At 38.1% G+C, this 25,560-nt stretch overlaps 2 protein-coding genes across 3 annotated transcripts in view; both read left to right on the forward strand.

The window, feature by feature from the left end:
- LOC129239485 (uncharacterized) overlaps nucleotides 1–5,344 on the forward strand; it is a 103,580-nt gene extending 98,236 nt beyond the window's left edge. For both annotated transcript variants that reach the window (XM_054874995.1, XM_054874996.1), the window contains exons 12-13: nucleotides 4,327–4,725; nucleotides 4,817–5,344. In XM_054874995.1, coding sequence (XP_054730970.1) covers nucleotides 4,327–4,725; nucleotides 4,817–4,925 — 508 coding nt within the window. In that variant the 3' untranslated portion in view covers nucleotides 4,926–5,344. The remainder of the gene's footprint in view (nucleotides 1–4,326; nucleotides 4,726–4,816) is intronic.
- Nucleotides 5,345–17,847: 12,503 nt separating this feature from the next.
- Nucleotides 17,848–25,560, forward strand: LOC129237298 (serine-rich adhesin for platelets). Its single transcript, XM_054871959.1, has 8 exons — nucleotides 17,848–18,076; nucleotides 18,149–18,313; nucleotides 18,377–18,614; nucleotides 18,674–19,022; nucleotides 19,089–19,365; nucleotides 19,428–19,951; nucleotides 20,013–24,904; nucleotides 24,964–25,560. Exons 1-8 carry the CDS (start codon nucleotides 18,031–18,033, stop codon nucleotides 25,130–25,132), a joined length of 6,660 nt encoding a protein of 2,219 aa, XP_054727934.1. The 5' UTR covers nucleotides 17,848–18,030; the 3' UTR covers nucleotides 25,133–25,560.

Consider the following 25,560-nt stretch of genomic DNA (forward strand, 5'->3'; position numbering starts at 1 on the left):
TAAATTGTTCAGATCAAAGGTTTTACCACGAACGCAGAAAATCAAAATGTATAAAACTTTGATATGTCCGATTCTTACTTATGGTGCTGAAATCTGGACATTGAAAGTTAATGAGATAAACCAGCTATTACGATTTGAAAGAAGAAACATTATGAGCAAATTCTGCGGTCCTATTCACATTGAAGACGGCACGTTTCGTATCCGTTACAACAACAAAATTGAAAATGGATTCGCCACATGAAAGAATTAAAAAAAGTGTTTACTTTACGTCTAATAGGAGGAAGGAAAAGAGCCGACAAAAAAAGATATGGCTTGATGACTTCGATACAGACTTGAAAGTGATGAGCATTCGTAATTGGAAAAATGTAGCAAAAGAGAGAATGAACTGGAGGAAGATTGTTCATGAAGCTATGATCCACCACCGACTGTGAAGCTAAGAAGACGAATGTACCGTTTTAAGCATTTGTACAATCAACGAAACGGTATTGGAAAAGTTTTTTTATATATTTTATTTATTTTTCGTGCGGTGTATGATTGACGTATGACGCCATTTACAAAAATTATAAATCTTCCGATGAGGTGACTAATTTTGCGTCACGAACACGTGCTTTATGTGGCAGAAAGGTTTTTGTTATAGAATTAAATATATTTAAAAAAAAATTAACGGAAAATATTTTGCATGAAAAGTAAATATTCGCATTATTATGACAATAAGATAAAATGATTTAATTGCATGTATGTATGCATGTACACTAATTTATATATGGAACCAAAATTCATTAAGTCAATCCAAAAAGCGTACCATGCAAGATTATATAGAGCAAACAATCTCTTCATACTTCTAACTTCTACCACCTTTTACGGCCCGCCAGATATCTTACGCGCCATCCAGCAACTTATGTAGAAGGCACCAGCCCACATTCAACATAAATGTGTGTAGATAGGACAGTTACTGCATGGGTTCACAAAAAATCAGGGTCACATTTAAAATACTTTCGCCTATCACGAATAAACAACTCAGCTCCGCATGTGAAAAATAGAGTTCAACTGTGAAGTAGCGGAGCAGAGGCAGCACGTGCAGCGAAGAAATTCCCAACAATATTAAATGCAATAAATATTGATCAAACAACTCTATTTTGTGCTGGAATATTCTTACAAATATATAAAAACGTTTTTGGGCAAAAAGCTGGGAAATGAGTAGAAATGAGAAAACGTGCCCATTATTCCTTTTTGTAATTGAGTTTCCTTGCAATTAGACTTCTGTTATATAGGGTCCGCCATCTATCGTTACGGACTTGAACTAGGTATTATTTGAAGAATGGTAACACTTAGCTGTCATCTGTTTTGACAGAAAATTAGTTTTATTCTTCCGCTGAACGAAAATGTTTGTGTATACGCTCAAAGAACGCTGGGAAATATTGCGACATTACTTTGAAAATCATGGTAATGTTGCAGAATGTGTACGAAAATTACCTACGGCAATGGGAAGAAGAAAAGCACCGAATGAAGCGTATGTGCGTTACTTTGCGAAAAAAGTAAGAGAGAGCTGCGATTTGACGCCGTTGGATTATTATCTTTGGGGTGCCGTCAAAGACCAGTGGTATGCCAACAAACCAGCAACAATTGATGCACTGAAGAAAATCGAAATGTGTTGAAAAATTAGACCGATCGTATGGGATGGTACATGGCTAGCCGAGGCAGCCATATGAATGAAGTTGTGTTCCATCATTAACCGGAAGGATTGTACTTCAAAATAAAAAAAACAGTTTGGAAAAATATTGAGTAGTTTCTATAGCATTTTTAATTCCGTAAAGTTATATGGCGGACCCTGTATAATATTTTCACTAATGACTAAATAAATCTAATCAAGGTATTTACGTATTTTTTTATTCATTTAATAATCTAAAAATGCAGTATTTCTTACATACTATGAAAATCAGATTATATATACATATATATATATAATTAATTGGCGATTATACCCTTTTTTGAGTGTTTGGCCGAGTTCCTCCTCCCATTTGTGGCGAGCGTCTTGATGTTGTTCCGCAAATGGAGGGACACCTACAGTTCAAGCCGACTTCGAACGAAAGATATTTGTTTATGAGAAGTTTTTTCATGGCAGAAATACATTCGGATGTTTGCTATTGCCTGCCGAGAGGCGACCGCTATTAAAAGAAACGTTTTCTTCATTTTGGTGTTACACGGCGATTCGAACCTACGTTCTCCGAATTCTGAATGGTAGTCATGCACCAACCCATTCGGCTACGGTGGCCGCCAAGAAAACAGATTAATGCTAAATAATTCAATTAAAAATAAATTCAGCTAATAATTTTTGGTTTCATTGTAATGAATGAAATAAAATGTAAAATTTCTTATAATTTACAGAGAAAGAATATTTGATAATACTTAGAATTTAGTTCAACAATTCATTTAGTAACAATTTGAAGTGGTACTTTGTTGAAGAAAAATCTAGGCCTATATAATTTGAAAGCGAATTCAATTCTCTCAATGTTCTAGAAGTCTGATCATTCGAAACATAATTAGTTCCAATCATCCCTAACCAGAAAATATAATGATTTCGTAAGCTTCGCTAAGGAATATTGAAATTGATTTTCTCGAGTAGCAACGGAGAATTAATCGGCCCACTTATCAAATCGAAAACAAAAGTGAGGGAGAGAATAGTACGTGGGCGGTTCAATAAGTACCCGTGTTTGATTACAGAGGGCGTTCATGAGGGAAGTTGGCGTTAGCATCCTGTGCTGCCATCTATCAAACGACGACGAAACAAATTTCAGAGTGATTGATAGGTTAGCTTGGATTTGGCAGCTATTCGAGTACATCGTGTTTCGTGATTTTCGCTAAAATGGAAAAAGAGCAGTATCGTTCGGTAATTCGTTTTTTGTTTTTGGATGGGAAAAAAAGCGAGGAGATAAAATCAAATCTAGATGTTGTCTATGGGGACGCTTTGCAATCTGTGGTCATCACAGTTAGATATTGGTTCCTCGAATTTAAACGAGGGCGAACATCCGTTTTTAATGAGGAGCGACCAAGACGCCCGGCAGACGTGGCTACCGAGGAAATCATTCCAAAATTCCACGTCATGATTCTCGCTAATCGACGAACGAAAGTGCGCAAAGTAACAGAGGCCAAAGGTGTCTCAACCGGAACGCCAATTATATTTTATATGATAAGTTGACGATAAAAAATTGTCGGCCCAATGGATGACGCATTTTCTCACAAGCAACAATAAGCGGGTGTGGGGCTGTTAACTTCGCAGCAGTGTTTGGATCAATTTAAGCGAGATCCGAAGGAATTTTGCAGTCGTGTTGTCACCGTTGATAAAATCTGGATTCATCATTATACACCAGAAACGAAACAACAATCAAAGCTCCCAGTGAATCTGCTTTAAAGAAGGCGAAGACAGTCCCATCAGCAGGAAAGGTCATGCCGACGATTTTCTGGGATGCGAACGGCGTCATACTCATGGATTTTTTAGAAAAAAGAAGAACGATCACTGGGCATTACTAAGTGAATTATTAGACCGCTTTCACAAAAAATTGAAGAAGACGGCCGAATTTGGTGAAAAAGAAAGTGCTGCTCCACCACGATAATGCACCAGCTCATTCAGCTGGAGTTATGACCGTCAAACTGAATTTCATTATGAATTGCTGCCGCACCTTCCGTATGCTCCCGATCTGGCCCCCTGTGACTTTTTCTTGTTCCCTATCATGAAGAAACGGCACTCTCGCGTATTGTCACGATGACAATATCCGATGAAGCGACGCTTGGAGTGTTTGAGAGAAAGATTCTGCGCAAGATTTTTGGACCTTTGCACGTTGGCAACGACGAATATCGCAGGCGATGGAAAGAGGGGCTGAATGATGAAATGAGTTTTAGAAACTAGAAATTAGGAAAGTAGGTAAGTTTGGAAAAGTGCGAGGACCGTGCTTGACGTGGGATTCGAACCCACAAGGCCATCCCAGAGAGGCTAGTGTACTTACGCTAGACTACCGAGGCCGCTAACATTAAATGGGATAATAATAAATAATCGGCGCGAACACACTTTTTGGGTGTTTGGCCGAGTTCCTCCTCCTAGTTGTGGCGTGCGGCTTGATGTTTCTTTTCTACCTTATCCTATTATTTCATGTCTATACTCCCCTATTCTATCTTATCGTTTTTCAACTAATCCCATCCTCCCTTTCCATAAAATTTTCTCTATCATTTCTTTCCCTATCCTCTCGTACTCGTATCTCCGACTCAATAATATCGCATACTTCTTTCGATCTGAAATATATTTTTATTTTCTTGATTTTGTTTTCGTTTTAGGCCCGTCACCCTATACACTGGCGAATCCCCCTATGAGAAAGTGGAACTTAAGAAAACACAGCCACGTCTGAAAAAGAAAAAACGTTTGGGATATGACAAGGAACAAACACTCGACGAATGCATAGCGGAAATCTCTGCTGCAGATGAACAAGACGCAGTTGATGCTAGCCATAAGTCGCCAACCACAGTCACACAGCATAATAAAGTGGACTCTAAGTACTTTGAGCCGATCGTTTCGCCCTGTACTCTCTGGAATTCCGATCCTGAGCCTGCGACTCAAAAGAAAGATCTGCATATTGAGGAGCTGATTGCCGAACGTGATCATTTCCTAAGTCTGTGCAGCAAAAATCGTTTCTATGCGAACCCCAATTTCAATCAGCCATGGAGCGTCTTCTCGAAGTATGTGAAATGGCATTAAGATATTGAGATGCTCTATGTTTCTAAATATAAATAATTAAAATGTATTATATATATTTTATTCTCTATGCAGACTTGCCAACAGACTCTCTAACGATATCATCGCAGTAATCGAGAAGGATTTTAGTATCGGTGTTTCAAAGTTTGTGCAGGATTTTCTGGACAACGAGACAAAGATTTAAGACCTGCGATGCATTCTACGGCTGTTGCTTTTCATTTGCGAAATTTTCTTTCTTTTTATAGCATCTCTATATATTTTTGAATAATTTTCGTTGTGATGTTATGCTTTTGTGTGTATGTGTTTGTATAGACATATAATTTCCAATTGTTGCAGTAAAATTGTGGAGCAATTTTTGGCAGATTTTATAGGGTTAATACCTAGCCATACATATAGCCGATTTTCGCTAGTGTGTCAAAGGTCAAAGAAGGAAAAATGTTATGGGTACTTTACTGCCTTGTCCTTTGACACTCTTCCAGAAAAGACTAATTGAACTAAGATCAATGGAAGAATAGTAACACTGCCAAGATAGCTCGTGTAAAAATTTTCAACATATAGTATCGGTATTGAACTTTTTACTAAATTTTAAATATCGGTTGGATAACTTACGAAATAAAATTTAAAAAAAAGTTTTAAACTTGAGTTTAAGAAAAGGCTTGGATGTGGGAAAAATGGTTTACAGGGTCTGGCACTCGAAGTGTAACCAACTTTAGACCGCTCGCGCAGCTATCAGCTGTCTGTTAGTTGGCTAAATGACAGTCCGGAGTATTGTTTACAAGCGCGCGGAATCATTTTGCCGAGAGTAAACGCGGAAAAAGAAAATCAGTAATGGATTTCAAACGTAAGAGTCTGATTGCATTATATTTGACTGGAAAATCACGATGATTGTTGGTGAGCTCGAGCACCGTAAAGTAAATAAAGTTTTGGTTTATCGTACCATTACTCGTTACACTGATACTGGTAGCATCACGAAACGTCATGAAGGTGCTCATCAAAAGACTGCAACGTCGCGTGAATTAGGTCAAAAACTGAGGAAGCGACTCGAGCGAAATCCCCGACGAAGTGTCAATCAAATGGCGAAAGAACTGAAAATATCTGACCGTAGCATCTGCCGCATACTGAAAAATTATCTCAAAGTCAAGCCTTACAAGATCCAAAAGGCGCATGATCTCACACCAAAGCAACAACAAGACAAACTTGAGAGAGCGAAGGAGTTGCTTCGCTTGGCCGAAAGCGGTCAATTTCCAAACACTGTGTTTTCTGACGAGAAAAATTTTAAAATTAAGCAATTCGTAAACATCCAAAACGATAGGGTTTATTTGACCGACCGTTAATACGAAAATTTGAGCCATCGATTGACCACCAGGGGGCCGCACCCGCCACAGGTAAAGGTTTGGGCCGCTGTAACCGCATAAATCCGCTGCAATTGCGTCAAAGTAAATGCGAAATATTATCGGGAAAGTATTCTGGAAGTTGCTTTGAAGCCGTGGGCAGACAAACATTTCGGTGGCAGACTATGGACGTTTGAACAGGACTCTACACCGTCTCACAAAGCTCGAGTGAATCAATAAAGGCTATAAAACAACGTTCTGAACTTCATAAAGTCCACGCAATGGCTCTCAACTTCACCAGACGCGAGTCCGATGGATTATTCTCTTTGGGCCCTTTTGGAGAACAAGGTTCGAACTAAAAGATTCACCAGTCTCGAGGCGCTGAAAACGCAATTGTCCGCGAGTGGCCTGCAAGACACATTCGGGCAGCTTGTGATTCGTTTCTGGATCGTCTCAATGCCATAGTCAAGGCAAAAGGTGGGCATATCGAGCAAAAATAAATTCATTCTTAATTTTGTTTTATTTTCACACATTTTTTACTTTGAATAGACTAAAAGTAATTTTCCCAACTAAATTGATGGCAGGACCCTGTATACCTTATTGAAGTAAAACTAGCTGCTCTCGGACCCCTCAAACTTCCATTGTGATTTACTGAGTAGAGCAATTTCTGGATATTTTTAAGTGAACCGCTCGTTTGGCAGACTTAGTCGAACTTTCTTACCAGATGATACATAGATTCTAGCAGAAGTGGCCCACTAATACTTGGGTACTTTGTGCCCAATAATGAAGACTGTAAAATAAAAGGTGATCAGATTGGTGGTACTTTTTCCTAAAGGGGTTTTTTGACAGATCCCGCGTGGCTACTGTCCAACTAAGCACATAATTTTTTTCAGTATTCATTGTCGTTTCATCATGGAAAGACTTATGCCTCAACAACGTTTACAAATCGTGCAATTGTATTACGAAAATCGACGGTTTGTGACAAGTGTTCTTCGTGCACTCAGGCCAACTTATGGTGTTCAGCGATGATGCCCATTTTCGGCTACGTCAAGAAGCAAAATTGCCGTAAAGCAACCGTTTGGTGTGGTCTATGGGCTGAAGAAATCATCGCCACATATTTCTTCAAAGACGAGGCTGACGCCAATGTAACGATGAATGGCGAACGCTATCGCGCCCTGATAAACGACTTTTTTATGGCGGAAATTGAAGCCCGTGATCTCCACAACATTTGGTTCCAACAAGACGGCGTTACTTTCCACATAGCCGGTGAAACAATGGATTTACTGCGTCGTCGTTCCGGTGAGCAATTTATCTCACGTCTTGGACCAGTGGATTGGCCACCAAGATCGTGTGATATCAAACATATGGATTTTTATTTGTGGGGATATTGTTTTTCAAAATATTTTTCTTGAAAGTCAGTACACGTCTGCATTCACTTGAACCAATTTTCAAAGCACTTTTGCCACTCAGAAGTGGATACCTCCAAAACGAGCTGATGTTTCTTATGACAGCAATGTCAAATTCGATCATACTTCGTGAAATACATTGGATGTTTGGCCGAGCTCCTCCACCTATTTCATTCTGGTGTGCGTCTTGATGTTGTGCCACAAAGGGGGGGGACCTACAGTTTTAAGCCAACTCCGAACGGCAAATGATTATTATAAGGAGGCTTTTCATGGTAGAAATACACTCGGAGGTTTGCCATTGCCTGCCGAGGAGCGAGCGAACTTTTTCTATCATTTGTTGTTTCAGGCACAAAGATTCACGCACCAAGCCACTCTGCTACGAAGGCCGCTGTGATATAAAGACTTTTCCAATAACAGGTTTTATTTTGATATTCAAAGAAAAATGCTATTTTTCAATTAAATGATCGGATGTTTATTTCATTATAAAGAGGAAGGTATGCCGTTAATAGTGGAAAATAACATCAGGCAAATGACCACCACGACCACGCTTACAGGACAATATCCTTTTCATGTAATTTTCCATAACCGAATTGCAAAGTGGCTGCCCTCTATCCTCGATGGTCTCACGAATTCTATCTTTGAGGTCCTGAATCGACCCTGGGCTGTTGGGGTAGACCTTCTCTTTCACGTGGCCCCAAAGAAAAAAGTCACAAGGTGTTAAATCACAAGATCTCGGTGGCCAATTGTGATCACCTCTTCGAGAGATAACAAGATCCGGAAACTTTTCCCGTAAAAGATCAATAATTTCGTTGCTTGTGTGGCACGTAGCGCCGTCTTGTTGAAAATAAACGTTGTTCAGATCAATACCATCCAATTCCGGCCAAAAAGAATCGTTAATCATCTCTCCTGTTTAACACCTAACACCTGTTATTGGTTTGTAATATTTTGCAAACATACTTTTGTTGAATAACACGGTGCAACACTGAAAATACACCTGACAAATTACACACTGTAGGTTGTTTATATGGTCGAATAATGCATAAAAATATTTTTGTTATTTTTGTTGTACCCTCCAATTTTTATTTATTTATAAAAAACCGTTTTTTCAGACTTTGCGCGGTAATCTACGGATATCTCGGTCATTTTTCCACCGATTTTCAATATTTTATATGTTTTGAAAATGATATTGTCAGACCTTTCAAATGATGTACGACAAGTAATTATTCAAACTAGTTAGTTCTGATTTTTATTTGATTAAACCTGGAGAAAGTGTTTTTTTTATCATTTTTTTAACTTTAACAATTTTTTATTGCATAATTTTACTAAAAAATTAAAGATGTTTGTTAATATTCTTTGAGTGCATTTATTAACGAAGAAATTAATGTATTACTTTCAATAATCGGACAAAAATTGCGTAAACTACGCTAGTTTTCCGTAAATAGAAAAAAATGCCTTGAATATCTATCCATTTTTGGAACCATAGTTTTTGTCTTTAATGATTATTTACTTGGAAAAATCACTGCATTCTTTATGTATTGACAATAAATGTTTGACAATGACAATTTATCATAAATTACAAATGAAAGGTTTACGTGTTTCTATATAATTTTGCGATATAATTTTCGCGCGATTTCTGAGGCGCAGAGACCCTCCTCCTCCCACGCAGTAACTTTACCTCTCTCTAATTCGGTAAGTTTTGAACCGCGTGGCATATTGATATTTATTTACTTAAAAAACGATTTAAATTAATTAAGAAGAATAACGGTATTATTCCATATATTCATTTATTTTTACAGAGTACCTACATATTTTTGGAGTAAAGATTAAATATTCATGTTATGTGTCCTATAGTTATGAAACGCACCATAGTCTGAAACAGCTATTAGACCAGTCTTTCGTTGGCAGTGACTTTTTATCTCCTTCTTCCAAAATCGCGTTTTTCTCAAGTGTGTTTTTTTGTTAAAATTATTTATAAGTTAGTTAAAGATGTGTGACAAACGCAATAATTTCTGCTACGTTTGCGGTTTATTTGTTGATAAACAACATCGCCGTGAATTAAAAACAAATACTATCGTGGTTGAAGCATACAATCTTCACTTTGAGCGCAATTATAGTGAAAGTCGCTGGTATGAACCAGAATATATATGTTCCACGTGCTCCATATCACTAAAAAAGTGGAAATCTAGTCAGTGTTTTCAAGATCGTTTGCCATTTTCGAGCCCAATGGTTTGGCATCATCAAGTCATTCACAGACCAGAAGACTGCTACTTTTGCCAAACCAACCTCCAAGGTCAGCGCTTCAAAACACGTAACAGTATAAAGTATCCCGAAGTGCTAACTGCTACGAAACCATCTTTAAGAGAAAATGAAAACAAGCTAACTGAAGTAAAAAAAGTAGATGATTCAAGAAGCGGTGATAGCAGTTCATCTAATAGTTCACATAGTGATGAACCTTTTATCACAGCTGCGTTAGAATCAAAATAGCGGCATTTTGTTTCGAATTCAGATATGAACGATTTAGTACGTGATCTAGAACTCTCATACAGACATGCTCAGGTTTTGGCATCACGATTAAAACAATGGAATCTTGTAGAAAATGATTTCAAAATAACATTAACAAGGAAAAACTCTGAGCGGACTATTTTCAATAACAATTTTGAAATTGATGGCGATGACCAAAACCTTGCTTATTGTAAAGATGTTGAAAAATTGTTTCAATGCTTTAACACGGAACATCAATCGAAAAATTCGCGATTATTCATCGATGGATCGTGCAAAAGTGAGTATTTCATCGATTTTACGAAAGAATGCAGTGATTTTTCCAAGTAAATAATCATTAAAGACAAAAACTATGGTTCCACAAATGGATAGATATTCAAGGCATTTTTTTCTATTTACGGAAAACTAGCGTAGTTTACGCAATTTTTGTCCGATTATTGAAAGTAATACATTAATTTCTTCGTTAATAAATGCACTCAAAGAATATTAACAAACATCTTTAATTTTTTAGTAAAATTATGCAATAAAAAATTGTTAAAGTTAAAAAAATGATAAAAAAAAAACTCTCTCCAGGTTTAATCAAATAAAAATCAGAACTAACTAGTTTGAATAATTACTTGTCGTACATCATTTGAAAGGTCTGACAATATCATTTTCAAAACATATAAAATATTGAAAATCGGTGGAAAAATGACCGAGATATCCGTAGATTACCGCGCAAAGTCTGAAAAAACGGTTTTTTATAAATAAATAAAAATTGGAGGGTACAACAAAAATAACAAAAATATTTTTATGCATTATTCGACCATATAAACAACCTACAGTGTGTAATATGTCAGGTGTATTTCGTTTTTTTTTTTTTGTAGCACTGTGTAATTTTTAAATTATAAAAATTAAATGTTGTCTTTTTTAATCACCATTTTTATTTTGGTTTAACTTGTTTTTTTTTTTGTTTTACAAATTGATTTTCGTTCCCACTTTTTATGATAGTGGCTGCGTTGAATTTTTCCTATACTACCAACACAATATCAGTTTTGTCGTAAACAAACCGCTGTCACATCCTCTGTTACGGCAGCAAGCCGGCAGAGTCCTTTAAAATCGGAATGGCGCTTTGAGATTGCTCACACCTCCTCATTCTGTACATCTTGGTCATAGGCAATGGCGCGCATGGGCAATGGCGCAACAACGTCAGCGCCATCTGTACTGTCAGTGGACAACCACAGCTCTACTAACTCAAACTATCGCAAATTTTTTTGGCGCAAAAGTCTAAGATTTACAAAAGGATTTCTATGTGTAAAAGGGATAAGGGGGGTTTAATCATTTGTTAAGACTGGACATGCCAAGCATTTTTATAAAGGTGGTTAAATTTCAAGGGCCGATGTTGAATGTGAACCACACCTAAACGTCAACGACACCGTTGGACTTCTTTCTTTGGGGTTATTTGAAACAAAAGGTGTACATCAATAAGCCAGCAACAATTCAATAGCTAAATGATGAGATAATTCGGCACATTAACGACATAGAACCTCAATTATGCCTCAGCGTCATCGAAAATTTGGACCATCGGATGGAGGTGTGCCGCCGAAGCCGCGCGGCCATTTGGCCTATATTTTCTTCCATGCGTAGTTGAGCCATACCAATATTATCATAATAGAGACAAATGACAATAATTTCCTAAACAAATTGTATTTTATTCAAAATCAACACCGGCCCTTGAAACTTAACCACCCTTTATAAGTAAACCTCTGTCTACTAATTGGCCATTTTGACCTGGACGTCTGTTGAATAAAATATTTATTATTTAGATTTACTGGGTTTTTTATCATACCTTTATTAATTTTTTATTTTCTATTTACAGAAATTGTATACATTTTATGATAAATTTAACTAAAAGTTATTTCAATTTTAACTTTTATTAGCACAATTTATGCAAACTGAAATTTTTTTAATGCGCATTTCAGACAAACATACATATTTTTTGCAACCAACAACGCTTTTTTTCTCGTTGCAAAATACAATTTGATGGCATTTTCTTGTAGAATTTTCAGTTTCATCTGCCATCAGTAGTTCATTCAGGTTTCCGGTTTCCTGGGGAATGAATCTTGATAGCCAGTAGAAAGTTGTTCTGCTATTGCCCCCGTGAGTTATTTGTACAGAATCGAAAAATTAATTCCAGCCATTTCGAGAATATTAAAAAATACTTGTAAAGGTCATCTCCGAGATGCCGACTTAGCAGTGTATTTTTTTAACATTTGGTCCATTATATCCCCAGCAAATTTTAGTGTGGTTGTAAAATAAAATGGTTTCAGCAAGCTTTTTTCATTTTTTGGTTGATGCGTAACTGACGTTCGGAATTCAGAGAGAACGTAGGTTCGAATCTCGGTGAAACATCAAAATGAAGAAAAACATTTTTCTAATAGCGGTCGCCCCTCGGCAGGCAATGGCAAACCTCCGAGTGTATTTCTGCCATGAAAAGCCTCCTCATAAAAAACCTTTGCCGGTCGGAGTCAACTTCAAACTGTGGGTTTAGTATGCAAATATTAGATTTGTAATGTAAACTTGAAAATTTTGGCAATTTATCTCTTTTTTGTTTGGCAATTTTCGGTCATTTCTTTTTATTTGAACGAATAGTTCCAACTAAAGTCGTATTTTTTCTAAAAGTTTTGAAGCGAGAGATTTGCTTGTAAAAAAATATCAGTTGTCCTATCCCCAACCAGTAAATGACTCAATTAGTTTCAGGACAACAAACTCACCCACAGACATTGATGCTGGTTTATTTTCTTTTTTGCCTAAGTATGGTGACGTATTTATAATAAAGGGTTTTCCAATAACAGGTGTTACAGGTGAATGGATTGCGCTATCGAGAGATGATTAACGATTTTTATGACCGGAATTGGATGGAATTGATCTGGACAACGTTTATTTCCAACAAGACGGCGCTACGTGCCACACAAGCAACGAAACCATTTATCTTTTAAGGGAAAAGTGTCCGGACCGTGTTATCTCTCGAAGAGGTGATCACAATTGGCCACCGAGATCTTGTGATTTAACACCTTGTGACTTTTTTCTTTGGGGCCACGTGAAAGAGAAGGTCTACGCCAACAGCCCAGGGTCGATTCAGGACCTCAAAGATAGAATTCGTGAGGCTATCAACGACATAGGGCAGCCACTTTGCAATTCGGTTATGGAAAATTACATGAAAAGGATATTGTCCTGTAAGGGTGGTCGTGGTGGTCATTTGCCTGATGTTATTTTCCACTTTTAACGGCATACCTTCCTCTTTATAATGAAATAAACATCCGATCATTTAATTGAAAAATAGCATTTTTCTTTGAATATCAAAATAACACATCTTATTGGAAAACCCTATATATTTAATTGACAAATCCTTTGCGATCCCAAATTTATTAGGTTTATGTGGCATATACAGGAAAATTCGCATTTGGCTTTAGTAGAAAATAATTATTCATATTTTGTCCTGGCATATAGCAGTTTGGACAATTTTTAATGACAGGATTCCAAACGTTTGAGATCAGAGCAAATTGGTCGCTTTTCCGCCTTTAGCTTCGTTCGTTTTTCATATCAGTATACAAAAGGTTATTTTTACCGATTGGCATATGAAGGTATACCACATACCTATCAAGGAAGATGGATACCAGGTTTGCTGTTGTTGTAGCAGCATAAACATTCCCCATGCTTACGTACGGGGAATGCTGCTGGAGTGACAGTCCTTTGCGGGATATAAATCCGGGTCGTTTCGGTAACCTAGAACCGACTGTCGTGGAAACGATACTGGGTTTGCTCGTTAGGTATGGTGAAAAAAAAATTTTTTTGAGGGGAACTTTAGATTCCACGCTTTAGCTTAGTGAAACACAAAACGAGTGACGTCGGCATATCTGTCAAATTCGCTCAGAGCCGAATAATAAGCCTCTAAACATCTTTTCACCTTGTATACCTCTTTCAGCAAAAATAATATAAATAAATAGAAATATTTACAATAATTATCGGATATAAATAAATAGTATTTTTCAGATTACTACATCAAACATTAGATTTTAAATTAATGGACAAAATTTAGTTGATAATTTTTAAGCCGGTAATTTCGACAAGTTGGATATATTTAGTATAAAAACAGTTTAGTTATTATTGATAAACTTTACTTTACTTCGAACTTTTTTACATCCTTTTCCTATTTGTACAGCATTTTTAATATTTTTTTAATTTTTTAAGAATTTGTACAATAATGAATAAAAAAGTGTTTAGAAGATTTTTTAGTCAAGTTTTAGTAAAGTTTTTAAAGTAAATTAAGAATTTCGCAATATTCCAAAAAGTGTTATGTCTGCTCCAGAATTCCAATATTTAGTGAAAATTAGTAAAGAGATTTTACCGGCATAGGGGCACATAATATTTGCCTAATACGCTAGTACCAACACATTTCTAGATTAATTCGTATCATGCGTTTCTTGGCCATTTCTACACATTTTTTAATTAATATTTCTAATTATATTTTCGGCAACATTCTGACGATTACTACTTTAGCATCTTCTGGTTCAGATATATTCTACAACCCGCTAACATGTAAATTGAATAAAAAATTTTAATTAAAAACACTTCATATATAAATATTATAATTAACTTAAAATTAACTTGAGTACCTAGAAATTTTAGAAAAAATTAGAATTCAACATAACCTGTCACATAAGTTTTTTAAATTATACCTACTTTACTAGCAAAAAACCTCCTGTATTTCCCAAACAACGTTCTGATGTTTGTCATCGTTGATTTCTTCTATTCGATTGAAAACCACCACAGAACTCAGAAATTTCTCCCACAAAAGAAGAAAAGGAATGAAGCAACTTTTAAAAATTGCTTTAAGATTGAAAATACGAATAAGAACGCAAAGCGGGAGACTAATTCCCTTCTCTCTTCCGCGGCCATTCTTCTCCCACGAACAAAATTTCTCCCTTCCAAATGTTTCGCTTTGTAAATGGGCACTAAGCTTTTGATGTTTTTTAGGGGATATATACAGTTAAAAAATCGATTTTATTTTTATTTTATTTTCTTAATGTACATATGTTTAAGAATGCACACAGAAAATTTAATAACGTTCCGGTGAATATTTTCGAAGTTACACGCAAATTTGAAAAGGCGTTACAGAGAATTTTTACGCTATGTAAAGTGCTTTTCAAACTTTAAACGCGTTTTTCTCAAAACCGTGTTTTCGAAGTCGGTGGACACGATTTATCAAAAACGGCTGAACCGATCGTCTTGAAATTCTAACACAACCTTTTTAAATATATTCTCCAGGTATTAATCGAGGAATGAGAATTCTGATGATTTTTTCTATTTTTTTAGGCAACTTTTCACAAAAATTTTTGTAGAAAATTCGATTTTTGCCCCTACATATAGCCGTCATTTTAACAAAAATTAAAATTTTGACTATTCCTTCGATTAATACCTAGTTTTATCTATCCACAAAAAGAACCTAATTGGTTTTTCTATTTGAGATAATCCAAACCGGAGATATTTTGTCCACCGCCGAACGCTTTTTTTTTGGAGGACGCTTGGGAGATCATCTGCAGGAGCCGTGCACTTCAATATTTTCACTAACTTTACGTGCTATAATTAACTTTAAAGTAGACATTATTTGAATAATTAAAAATTGTATTTGTTTAATGAAATCGTTCTTAGTAAAAAATTCTCAAAAAAACCTGATTTTTCAGCCTAACAAGGTTGCCAATCGAGGAAATTGCCAATTGAGACAGCAATTGATGAATGAAATAGCATGGATAGCACTTTATAGTAGGCACCCCATAAAATTGGGGCCAAAAAACGCCCCAAACAGTAGGCACCAAGGAAATATAACGCCAAAAAGTAAGCACCAAAAATATATTTCCCTCAAAATTGGACCAATAAAGCGCCAAAAAGTAGGCAGTGTTATTTCTCACTAGAAATTAGCAACCACAAGGAAAAACTCAGGAAAATAGCCTAAAGTGTATCTAAGATATGGTATAGCTCTCTCTCTCCTTTTCCTCTATGTTATATCTTTTTTCTCTCTCGCGGAACGAAAATGCCCAAAACGTCGCATGGCCTTGAAATTTTACTCTCCATTCTCGCTCGTCCATCGACGCCTAAGAAGTTTCACTTCAAAAGTATTCACTCATAATCTCGGCTTACTTCATTTCTATTTATCGTAACTATCAAACAATGATATTAAACAATCACAACATGTTGGCTTATTTGATGGTATTTTCAAAATTGCGATGACATGATAAACATGACAAGAACAATTGAGTATCGAGATGTTAAGGGGTTAGGGGTAGTCAGAATTTTCAAAAAATCGATTTTTTTTGCATTTTCTTAAAGTATAATGTTTTAAAAATATTGTGTAAAAATTTGAAGTGAATCCGACAAATACTTTTCAAGTTATTCAACAATTAACAAAGGGCGCTCGGCCGCTCCGGAGCCGATAGCAAAACTTTAAATGCGTTTTTCTCAAAACTATGTTTTTCAAACTGGTGAACACTGTAACTTAAAAACCGCTACGTAGATTTCAATAAAATTTATACAGCTTTTGAAAAACATAAAAAACTTGTGCCTGATCGAAGGATTTTTTTTTTTCAAAAATTTCGATTTTTTTTTTAACAATTAACTGTTGGTTTTTTTTTCTAAAATCTGGAAAAAAAATTCTGAGGCCGCCATTTTGTTCATTTTGAAAAAAAAAGCTTCGATCAGGCACAAGATTATCTATTAATAAAACTAATTTTTCTTGTCCGATTGGTTTTAGATGAATCTGCAAGGACTTGTGATGTTCACCGCAAGGGACTTCTGGAGAAACGGGCTTCACACAAACAGCGATAACTTTTACAATTATTAATTTTTTTTTTTTTGAAATTTTGGTGAAGTCAAGTTAAAACATGATGTTTTTATGCTATGTTTTTATTTTTGTTAAATAAATTAATTAAGTAGCAAAAAAAAATTCTTGAAAATCATCATTTTTTCGGGCCTCTGACTACCCCTAACCCCTTAAGTTAAAACAGAAACGTCAAGTGTACACCGCGAATTTTACTGTTAAAACATATCCGGCTTACCGAATTTCTCGCCTTCGCTGTCTTAACATCAACTGACGTTTCTTTACTTAACCACCAAATTTTCAATTTACCGCGCCACTTTCATGCCCGAATGCAATGATCTGATTTGCTTGATGCCATTTTGAAAATTAAATATTAAAACAGTAAGGTGTCCACATGAGAAAACGGGACGAAGTCAAAACAGAAATTTTACATATATTAAAACACATTTAGTAGAAGTCGTAAATGTAGGATAATGACATTACTTGGTACTAGCGGTTATCTTTTATTTTCTAATCATTTACTGTTTTGACGATATATTTGCTAAAGTTTTTTCTAATAGCGGTCGTTCCTCGACAGGCAATGGCAAACCTCCGCGTGTATTTCTGCCATGAAAAATCACCTCGTAAAAAATCATTTGCCGTTCGGAGTCGACTTAAAACTGCAGGTCCCTCTGTTTGTGGAACAACATCAAGACGCACGCCGCAAATAGAAGAAGGAGCTCGGCCTAACACTTAACAGAAGTGTGCGCGTGAATTATTTTTGTTTTTATATATATTTTAATTTAACCGATTATTTTGTTAAGTTTTTCTCCATTTAAAAAATAATAATTTTTTCTCCATTAAAAACAGAAAACGGACTTACAGTTGAAAATTAGTATTGAAAATTATAATTGTACTGCAAAGAATCGCGTAACACTATTCGTCCGCACAGACTCATAAGATTTAAAAAATTACAAACAACTTTTCTAGCTGTCTGGCAATACTGCAATCAAAAAATAATTCTGCGTGCGTCCTTTCTGCAATAAGCTAACGCGTTTTGGCTACTTTTTACGTTCTTGAAAATATTTATTTCAGAACAACATATTTTCAGCCGCATAAATACTATAAAACATAGGAATAACCGGTTGAATAATAGTAAATTACAAGCGTTTATCTGCTAAAAATGCTTTGCGTGTGAGAAGAGAAACAAATTCAACCAAAATGGACGCTGTTGTGTTACACTCGGATATTGCACGGCTTGTGCTAGGTAAGTTTCATGGAATTGCCAATTGGGCGGCTTAGAAAGTGCAAACAATTATTTCTCTTTATTCTGTGCTAGGCTATTTGAAACGACAGAATTTGGAGCGCACGTCCCGATTGTTTTGTAAAACTTCGCCACATCTGAAGCAGGAATTTTCAGCGTATAAAAAAGGTTTTATACCACACAGCTTCTGTCCAGACTTGGAAGATATAATATGCGAATATGTAAATATTTCGCGCACTGGTAAGAACAGTCTTAACAAATTCATATAAATATTTTTTATTTATTGCATGCTATTTGTTGCAGTCGATCGAGTTGTGACCTCGTTGCCAGACAGTCTGCGCTTGCAGTTGTTTGAAAGCAAGTTGTCCGAAAAAGTTAAATTTCTGCTGGAACGCGCCTTAGAATCATTTCTAAAATTGGATCAAAGTGAAAACGCCACACTAAAACAAAGCGATGCTAAGCATAGTTCAGTGGCCACCACTAGCATACACTCGGATAAAGAGAATACTGCTAAAAAGCACATCAAACGAAAAAGAAAACGGTTGGTGTTAAAACAACAAGCAATATTACAAGTAATATACAATTTTATTGTTTATTTAGTGCATCAATGGTATACTCACCCGATGAGCAAAAAAGTTCAGTCGCATTGGCAAGCAAATCTGTGAAAAAGCGCCGTATTCTCGAACCTTTTTGCTACCTCAGTGCGAAGCAGCTTAATTTGAAAAGAAAACGTCTTATTCATATAACCTCAACAGCAGACGAGCAAACACAGACGGACGATGAAATCGAGGAAGAGAGTTCCGATGAAGAGGGCAATGAAGTCGTGGATGAGGATGCCAATGAGCAGCTGGATAATGACTCAGATCTTTCACAAATGGAAAACCCGACCAAGGAATCAACACCAAAACAACTTTCGTTCAAAGGAAAATTTCTAACGCCATCTGTTCCGGTAACATCCATAAATGCTCGTATACAGTTTGAAAAGTTACTAGATTTTTATTTTACGCTTTCATAGGAATTGTCTCAAGCCATACTGGATAATCCACATTTCCGAATGAAATTAGTGGATAACATCAATCAAGCTCTCAACAATTCTACAAACAATGAATCACAAACAGTATTAGCCAACATCAATACCGCATCTGCTAGCGCAACAGCAAACGCTGCTACATTAACGGAGGAACAACAAATTATTAATTCCAATGAAATGTTAGATCAAATGGTAAAGGACATATTGAAGGCCACTGAGAAAGATCCCGCTTTTGATGCAATTGTCGAAAATGTTGTTGGTGGTAAGCACGAAATCAATTTATGTAACACAACATTCTTATGTTTAATATTGTGTGTGTTACAGCATCCATGCAACCGAGCATTGCTTCAGCAGGTGTACAATGCAATATCGATAGCAATCCGCTGACACAAGCTCTACTTCAAGCATCAACTGGGCAATCAATTGTACAACAACAACAAACTGCTATGGTTGGACAACAACAACAGTTTACGCTTGTTCAGCAGCAGCCGCAACAACACCATCAACAGCTGGCTATACCCTGTTTATCTGCGGTATCGAATGACACCGCAGGTCCAACTACAGCTCCACGTACGCCGCTTATTATACGCACTGCTGTTGCAGCAGCTAGCTCCTCATTGAGTGCTGGCAGCGGTGTCGGTGAATCACAAGTGATTTCCTCGCTTGCGACGAATAATGCTTTTGGTTCGTTGATCGATCCGAATTTTTCCATATCGAAGCTGATAGTTTTGAATCCCAATGATAGTGCCCAAAAGCACCTACCTCCTTCTGACCAGGGTATTGGCAATACCACTGCTGATAATTTGCTTAGCCAATTGAATAGTGGAGTCGAGGTGACAGATGAAACGGTATTTAAATGTTCATTACAAATTGAAATGTGCATAAATTACTTTAATACATTTTGGACAGGTTTTTTTGGACACCAACACTGGCCAGTTAACAATTCCGGTATTCTTAACCGACGAGGGATTGCTGGCCAATTTTCCATTTCTTTGTAACAATGAGGCGGTAACGCAACAGCTTCAGTCGGACAATATCTGCAACTTGGATAGCTCCCGTATTGAAATTCCTTTACCAGAGCCCATTGTAGTTTCAGCAGGTCAGCTACCACCGAACTCTGTCATTGTTACAAGTGCGCAGAAAGCAACGGCCATAGAAGAGCAACACCTACTAACCGAACAACAGTCGCGCACTGTCTGCAAGAAGTCCAAGGAAGGGCCAACACCCACTTCGGCAAATGTGCATTCAAATGCGGACGGAGAGACGCCTTCCACCAGTGGTATAATTAACACAAAAGCGTTTAAGAGCCTTTCGACTCCTCGCAAGCGTACGTCGCATGTTCGCACACTTTCATTTTCACCAAAAATAGAAACAAATGTTTCTAGTTCGTTGCGTCGCAATGTGCTACGAGGCGGTACTGTAGTTCCTAAATCGAACGCAGGGGACGAGGGAGAATTGACTAACGCTGCAAGAGTACCAGAGAAACCAATAATAAAAAATGTGGAAATACTGCCCCGTTTAGAGGGCTCAGTCGATGTGAGCGCAAGCGAGAGCAGCAACAGCTGTAGTGTGCCCCCTTTGTTTGTCAACGAGGAGAGCAGCAACCAAACCATCATTAAAAATGAACTGTCCCTAAAAGAAAATAAAGGAGCTTCTGTAATGGTTAACATGTCAAAGACTGAGAGTAATGCCAACTCGACGGTCAATGATCATCCAGACACGCCAAAGCGCAAACAGATACGTAGAACGGCAGTAAGGGCATGCAAGCGCCGACTTTCAAAAGCCTCTGATGACAAAGACAAGCCAAATTCAATAATCCAATTAGAGGAAAATGAAACAAAAGAGAAAGTAACTGAGGGAGAGCATTTAGCTGAAGAGCAGAGACAAACAAAATTTGATGAAGATAAGATGATGGAGGAATGGGTGCGTTTGCGCAAAGCCAGTACCAGTGATCTCGATTCTCGCTTGCGGCAACTGAATGCCGAACACTTTGCCGCGATCCCCAGGACAGCGCGCCGAAGGAAAAATACGCCAGAAAAAAGGCGTAGCTTGAGACGCAAGAAAAATGTTCTGTCAAAACGTATGCGCAAAAAGGCGGCGCTAGCTAAGTTGGAATTCGAGAAAAACAAGGAAGAGAGTTTGGTTGCCAGTGACAACGATGACTGCACAAAAACAAGTAATGAAGGTGATCATGTGGCTCAACCCGAAATTAAAGTGAAAGAAAAAGCAGTACAATTAAAGAACGGCCAAGAAAAAAAGCGCGCGAGTAAGGATAAATCAATGGAGTTCAATATTAAAATTCCAACACCGCAAAAAGATAAGCGCGAAGCTTTAATGAAAACGAAGAGCGATCGCTCGGAGCACGCCACCGCAAATTTGACCAAAACTTCAGCCAATGATGCAGTCGATAATACAACAGTCAAAACTTCCATTAAGCGAGCAGATGAGCATGAGAATAATGAACGCTTGGAACATGAGCGGGATCGACGCACTGCCAATATTGCGTGTCTGCTAGAGACACCCTTCAAGGTGCCTTCTACGTTGGGTGAGGTGCCACCGACACCCGGCATTCCTGCGCTCTCTTTAGACACGCCTGTATCGAAGCTAGCAGATGTGCCACTTTCAACGTCATATCTTTTTGGTTCCTTGACCAAAAGTGAGCTAGAAACTCCGCAATTAAGCGCTATAACACCAGGGTTTCGTTTCACACCATTCGGTTCGGATGTAACTCCACGCACTAATGCACCCGCTACAGATTATTCCTCTGGTGGTTCGTATTACAAGCCTGATGAATCAGATGACTTGGATCGTAAATTTGATAAGCTTTTGCGAGATTCAGCGCAAAAGCAGAAGCAAGAAGAGGAGGAAAATGCAAAGAAACTGGAACAGCACTCCAATGCAACAGAGGTTAAAAATGCCTTATTTGAAGAGCAAAGTCGCTCGCCGGAACTGGACACGGAGCAACAGGAAGCGGCCATTTGCGTGGAAATACCCGCTGAGAAGCTAAGAGTGGAACCGATAGTACTGAAGCGAGTAAAATCATTTGGTGCTGAAAATACGGATAATGGCGAAGGCGGCGCAGCGTCCTTAAATGTCGATCCACATTACACACTCGTTTCCGAGTTGCCTGAAATATGTGCCGAAGAGGAGTCGTCCAGCTCATCGACCACATTTTCCAGTTCGTCCTCGTCGTCATCGGACAGTTCGTCAACCAGCTCGAGCTCGTCGTCAAATTCGAATACATCACATAATGGGGACGGTGTAGAAAATGACGAAGAGCAGAAGGAAACGACTGATGACTTAAAACTATCACTGGATAATCTTTCTTCCATAAGCAGCACGGAGGATGAGGAATGGCAGAAACTGGCCGTAACAGAGGAAGAGAATTCACAGTTGGTGAGCAATGATGGTGAAGTACGCTATCCTGTACGCAGTTGGCTGACACCGAGTAAAGTTGACAACCAGGCTACTGCCGACGCCCAAGAACAAGCGATAGCGACAAAAATTAAAGTCACCGTTCCATTGAAATCTGTTGAGAAACGGAATCGATTGGAGGATGATCTTCAGCAGAAGCGCGAACGTATGATGGAGAAACTAAAGAAAGACTCAAATCAGCAGCGAGCAAAGCAATTGAATCTGCCGTCAACAACGTCAAGTGGTATTACAGCAGCGCTGAGTGCAACACGGAAGATTGCAGCGATGCGCGAGAAAACTAAGTGTCAACCAACAAAGGCATCTACGTCGATGACAGTATCAACAAAATCGGAACCAAAGACCGCTAAGCCAGTGGTGGCGGAAAAGCGAACAGTTGAAATGCTGACGGCGCTTGAGTTGTCCGCGAGAAAGCCTCAACAGGTCGCCGCAGACGAGTCCAAGACTCGGGCAACTGCCGTTGCAACGCCGCCATTGAGCGCTGTTGATGATAACGCCACCTCTACGCTCTTCTCCAGTCCTACAAAACCCACAGCTACAACGTTTGAAATAACCGAGAAAACTGAGCGATTACCGTTAAAGAAATTTATTTCGAAAGTGAAAGCCAAGCAAAGGCAATGTGTGCAAATTCAAGCATTGCCGGCTGTAAAAGCTTCGCGTTCATCCTGCATTGGACGCAAAAAAATTGTGCGCAAGCCACTTGGCTTCAAGGGTACACTTGCGACCGATGTAGTTGAGGAAGTCGGTCTGATCGAGGATGCGAAATCGCCACTTAAAATGGCAGCGAAAAGTACAGACGAAGACAATGAAAGTGAAAAGGACGCCAGCGTTAGTCCGGTGCCCAAAATAAAAATTAAAACACCAATTGGCACGGCTACCGTTACGGGCAGTAAGCTACGCGTTTCGCCGCGTTTTCAAGGTAACAAAAACGCAAAAGCAAAGAGCAAAGACGTAGACGATGATAAAGAAGTTCAAACCAAACCTTTGAAAACAACGAAAACTGTGAAGACGAGGGCACCTACTGCTAAGAAGTTGCTGGCTGCGTGCATTAAGGTAACACCTGTGCGGAAAAAAATAACGAAAGGCAAAAACGCGACACGAAAAGATGAATCGAAATCAGTTAGATTGGACGACGTGCAAGCTCAGGACACACCCAAAGACCCAAGTGTGGAAGACACGAAAACAGATGCAGTGCCAGAAAAAATGCACGCTGAAGAGGCTAAGCCGCATAAGCAAGAGCAGGGTGCAAAAGCTAAGGAGGAAAAACTACAAAAGAAAAAGGACGCAGATAGAATTAAGGAAGAAAAACAAAAACAGGTGGTTAAAACACACAAAGCATTGCCCAGGGAGCCTTTGGCCAAAGATGTAGAGAAGCATAAACCTACAGATGCTCCAATAGTTAACGAAGTTACCGAAGGAAATGAAATGACAAAAACAAAAGATGTAAAGCTGCTTAAATCTCAAATACCTTTGCCGACAGAAATAGCAGCAGCAACGGAGAAAACACAAATTTCTGATCAAGTAAAAAAAACTGTTACGGTTAAAAAGGATGATATGCAAAAACTCAAAACTAGAGCCACAGAGAGCGGCAAAAGCGTTATCGGTATTCCAATGGATAAACCAACTGAACCAGAAAGCCAGGGGATGCTAAAAACTGTAACAGCTGACGGACCAAAGTTGAATGATGAAAAAGTTGGCGAAAAGAAAATTGAAGCTCAGAAAAAATCAACGGAGAAAGAAGTAGTGAGGAAAGGGAACGAACAGCAAGAGAACGCACGCAAAACGGAACTTGCTGAAACGACTTCGTTAACACGCACTGCAACGCCAACATCAACAACAACAAATGTGGGCAGTAAAACAACTGAAAGCTCAGAGGACGATCCCTTAGAAGGTTGTGAGCTGACCACTGTTACTGATGAGGATCCAGTTCGCTACATATCTCTCACCTATGCTGGGCCTGATGGGCCACCCCGGGATCCCTTGCCACGGCGAGACTTTTCGAATTTCAAAATGGTAGTTGCTTTCGATGAAGATGAGAAACACATTTGGCGCATCACAGATGAGCTAATGCTATTCCACGCATCCCCCGCAACGCAGCAAATACGAAATATACCAAAAAAACGCAAGGTGCGTATAAATACGTGCGGTAGTGATCTGGATAATGTACCCACTGTGGGGGTAGTACATAGCACGACAACCACGCTGGCAAGTACCAGTACCTCGACGACGGCAAGCATGACAACTGTTAGCAGCAGTCGCAGTGCTAATAATGCCAATGCCGGTTCAAGGGAGGCTAAACCGATAGCGACTTCCACGCCCACTTCTGCACCAGCCACCAGCAGTACACAAGAATCCAAAAAGCTAATATCGTAAGTGGGAATATTCGCATTTCACTCTTGTTTTTTTTTTTTATCAAATTAATTTGCAGAAAAGTAACAATGAATACCGCTGCTGCTTCCAGCAAAGCGTTGACTATGGCTTCCACAACGCCGCTATCAACAGAAACAACAGCAAATAGTACAGCTGGTAAAACAGAAGTTCTGCAAATGGACGACATTGAATCGCTACTTTCGCATTTGCATGGCAGTGCAAATTAACGGATTTCGCGACTGAGTACATTCTGAAACTTAAATTTTAATAAAATTTGATACATGCTAATAGTATGCGCTAAATGACCATATGTGTGTATGTAAGGGATTATAACGCAATAATATGTAACTTACCTACTTAATTACTTAATTATTTATAGATTTTAAGTATACTGTGACTATGAGCAACAATCCCCATTCGTATTTACTATTCGTCTATTCGTTTCCTGTGAGAAATGTATCATGTATAATCTCTTATGTTTGTCAGAACAAATGAACTTCGATGTAAAAAATAAGGCAAGATAATTTATAAGCTTAAAATGAGGTCGCTTAGAATTATATTTAATTTTAGTTTTTATTGAAGTCACGTTAATTTTGCTTTTAACAAATCCGAGTAAACTCGTGTAAAGCATGCAAAATAAATGATTAGTTACATA

This window comes from Anastrepha obliqua, chromosome 2 (genome assembly GCF_027943255.1).
Source record: "Anastrepha obliqua isolate idAnaObli1 chromosome 2, idAnaObli1_1.0, whole genome shotgun sequence".
Classification (NCBI taxonomy): domain Eukaryota; kingdom Metazoa; phylum Arthropoda; class Insecta; order Diptera; family Tephritidae; genus Anastrepha; species Anastrepha obliqua.

Bases quoted from the DNA above. Each gene is read 5' to 3' on its own strand.
- LOC129237298 (XM_054871959.1), top strand. From the start codon at position 18,031: ATGGACGCTGTTGTGTTACACTCGGATATTGCACGGCTTGTGCTAG. The intron at 18,615-18,673 runs GTTGGTGTTAAA...TTGTTTATTTAG, and splicing joins ATCAAACGAAAAAGAAAACG to TGCATCAATGGTATACTCAC. The intron at 24,905-24,963 runs GTAAGTGGGAAT...ATTAATTTGCAG, and splicing joins GAATCCAAAAAGCTAATATC to AAAAGTAACAATGAATACCG.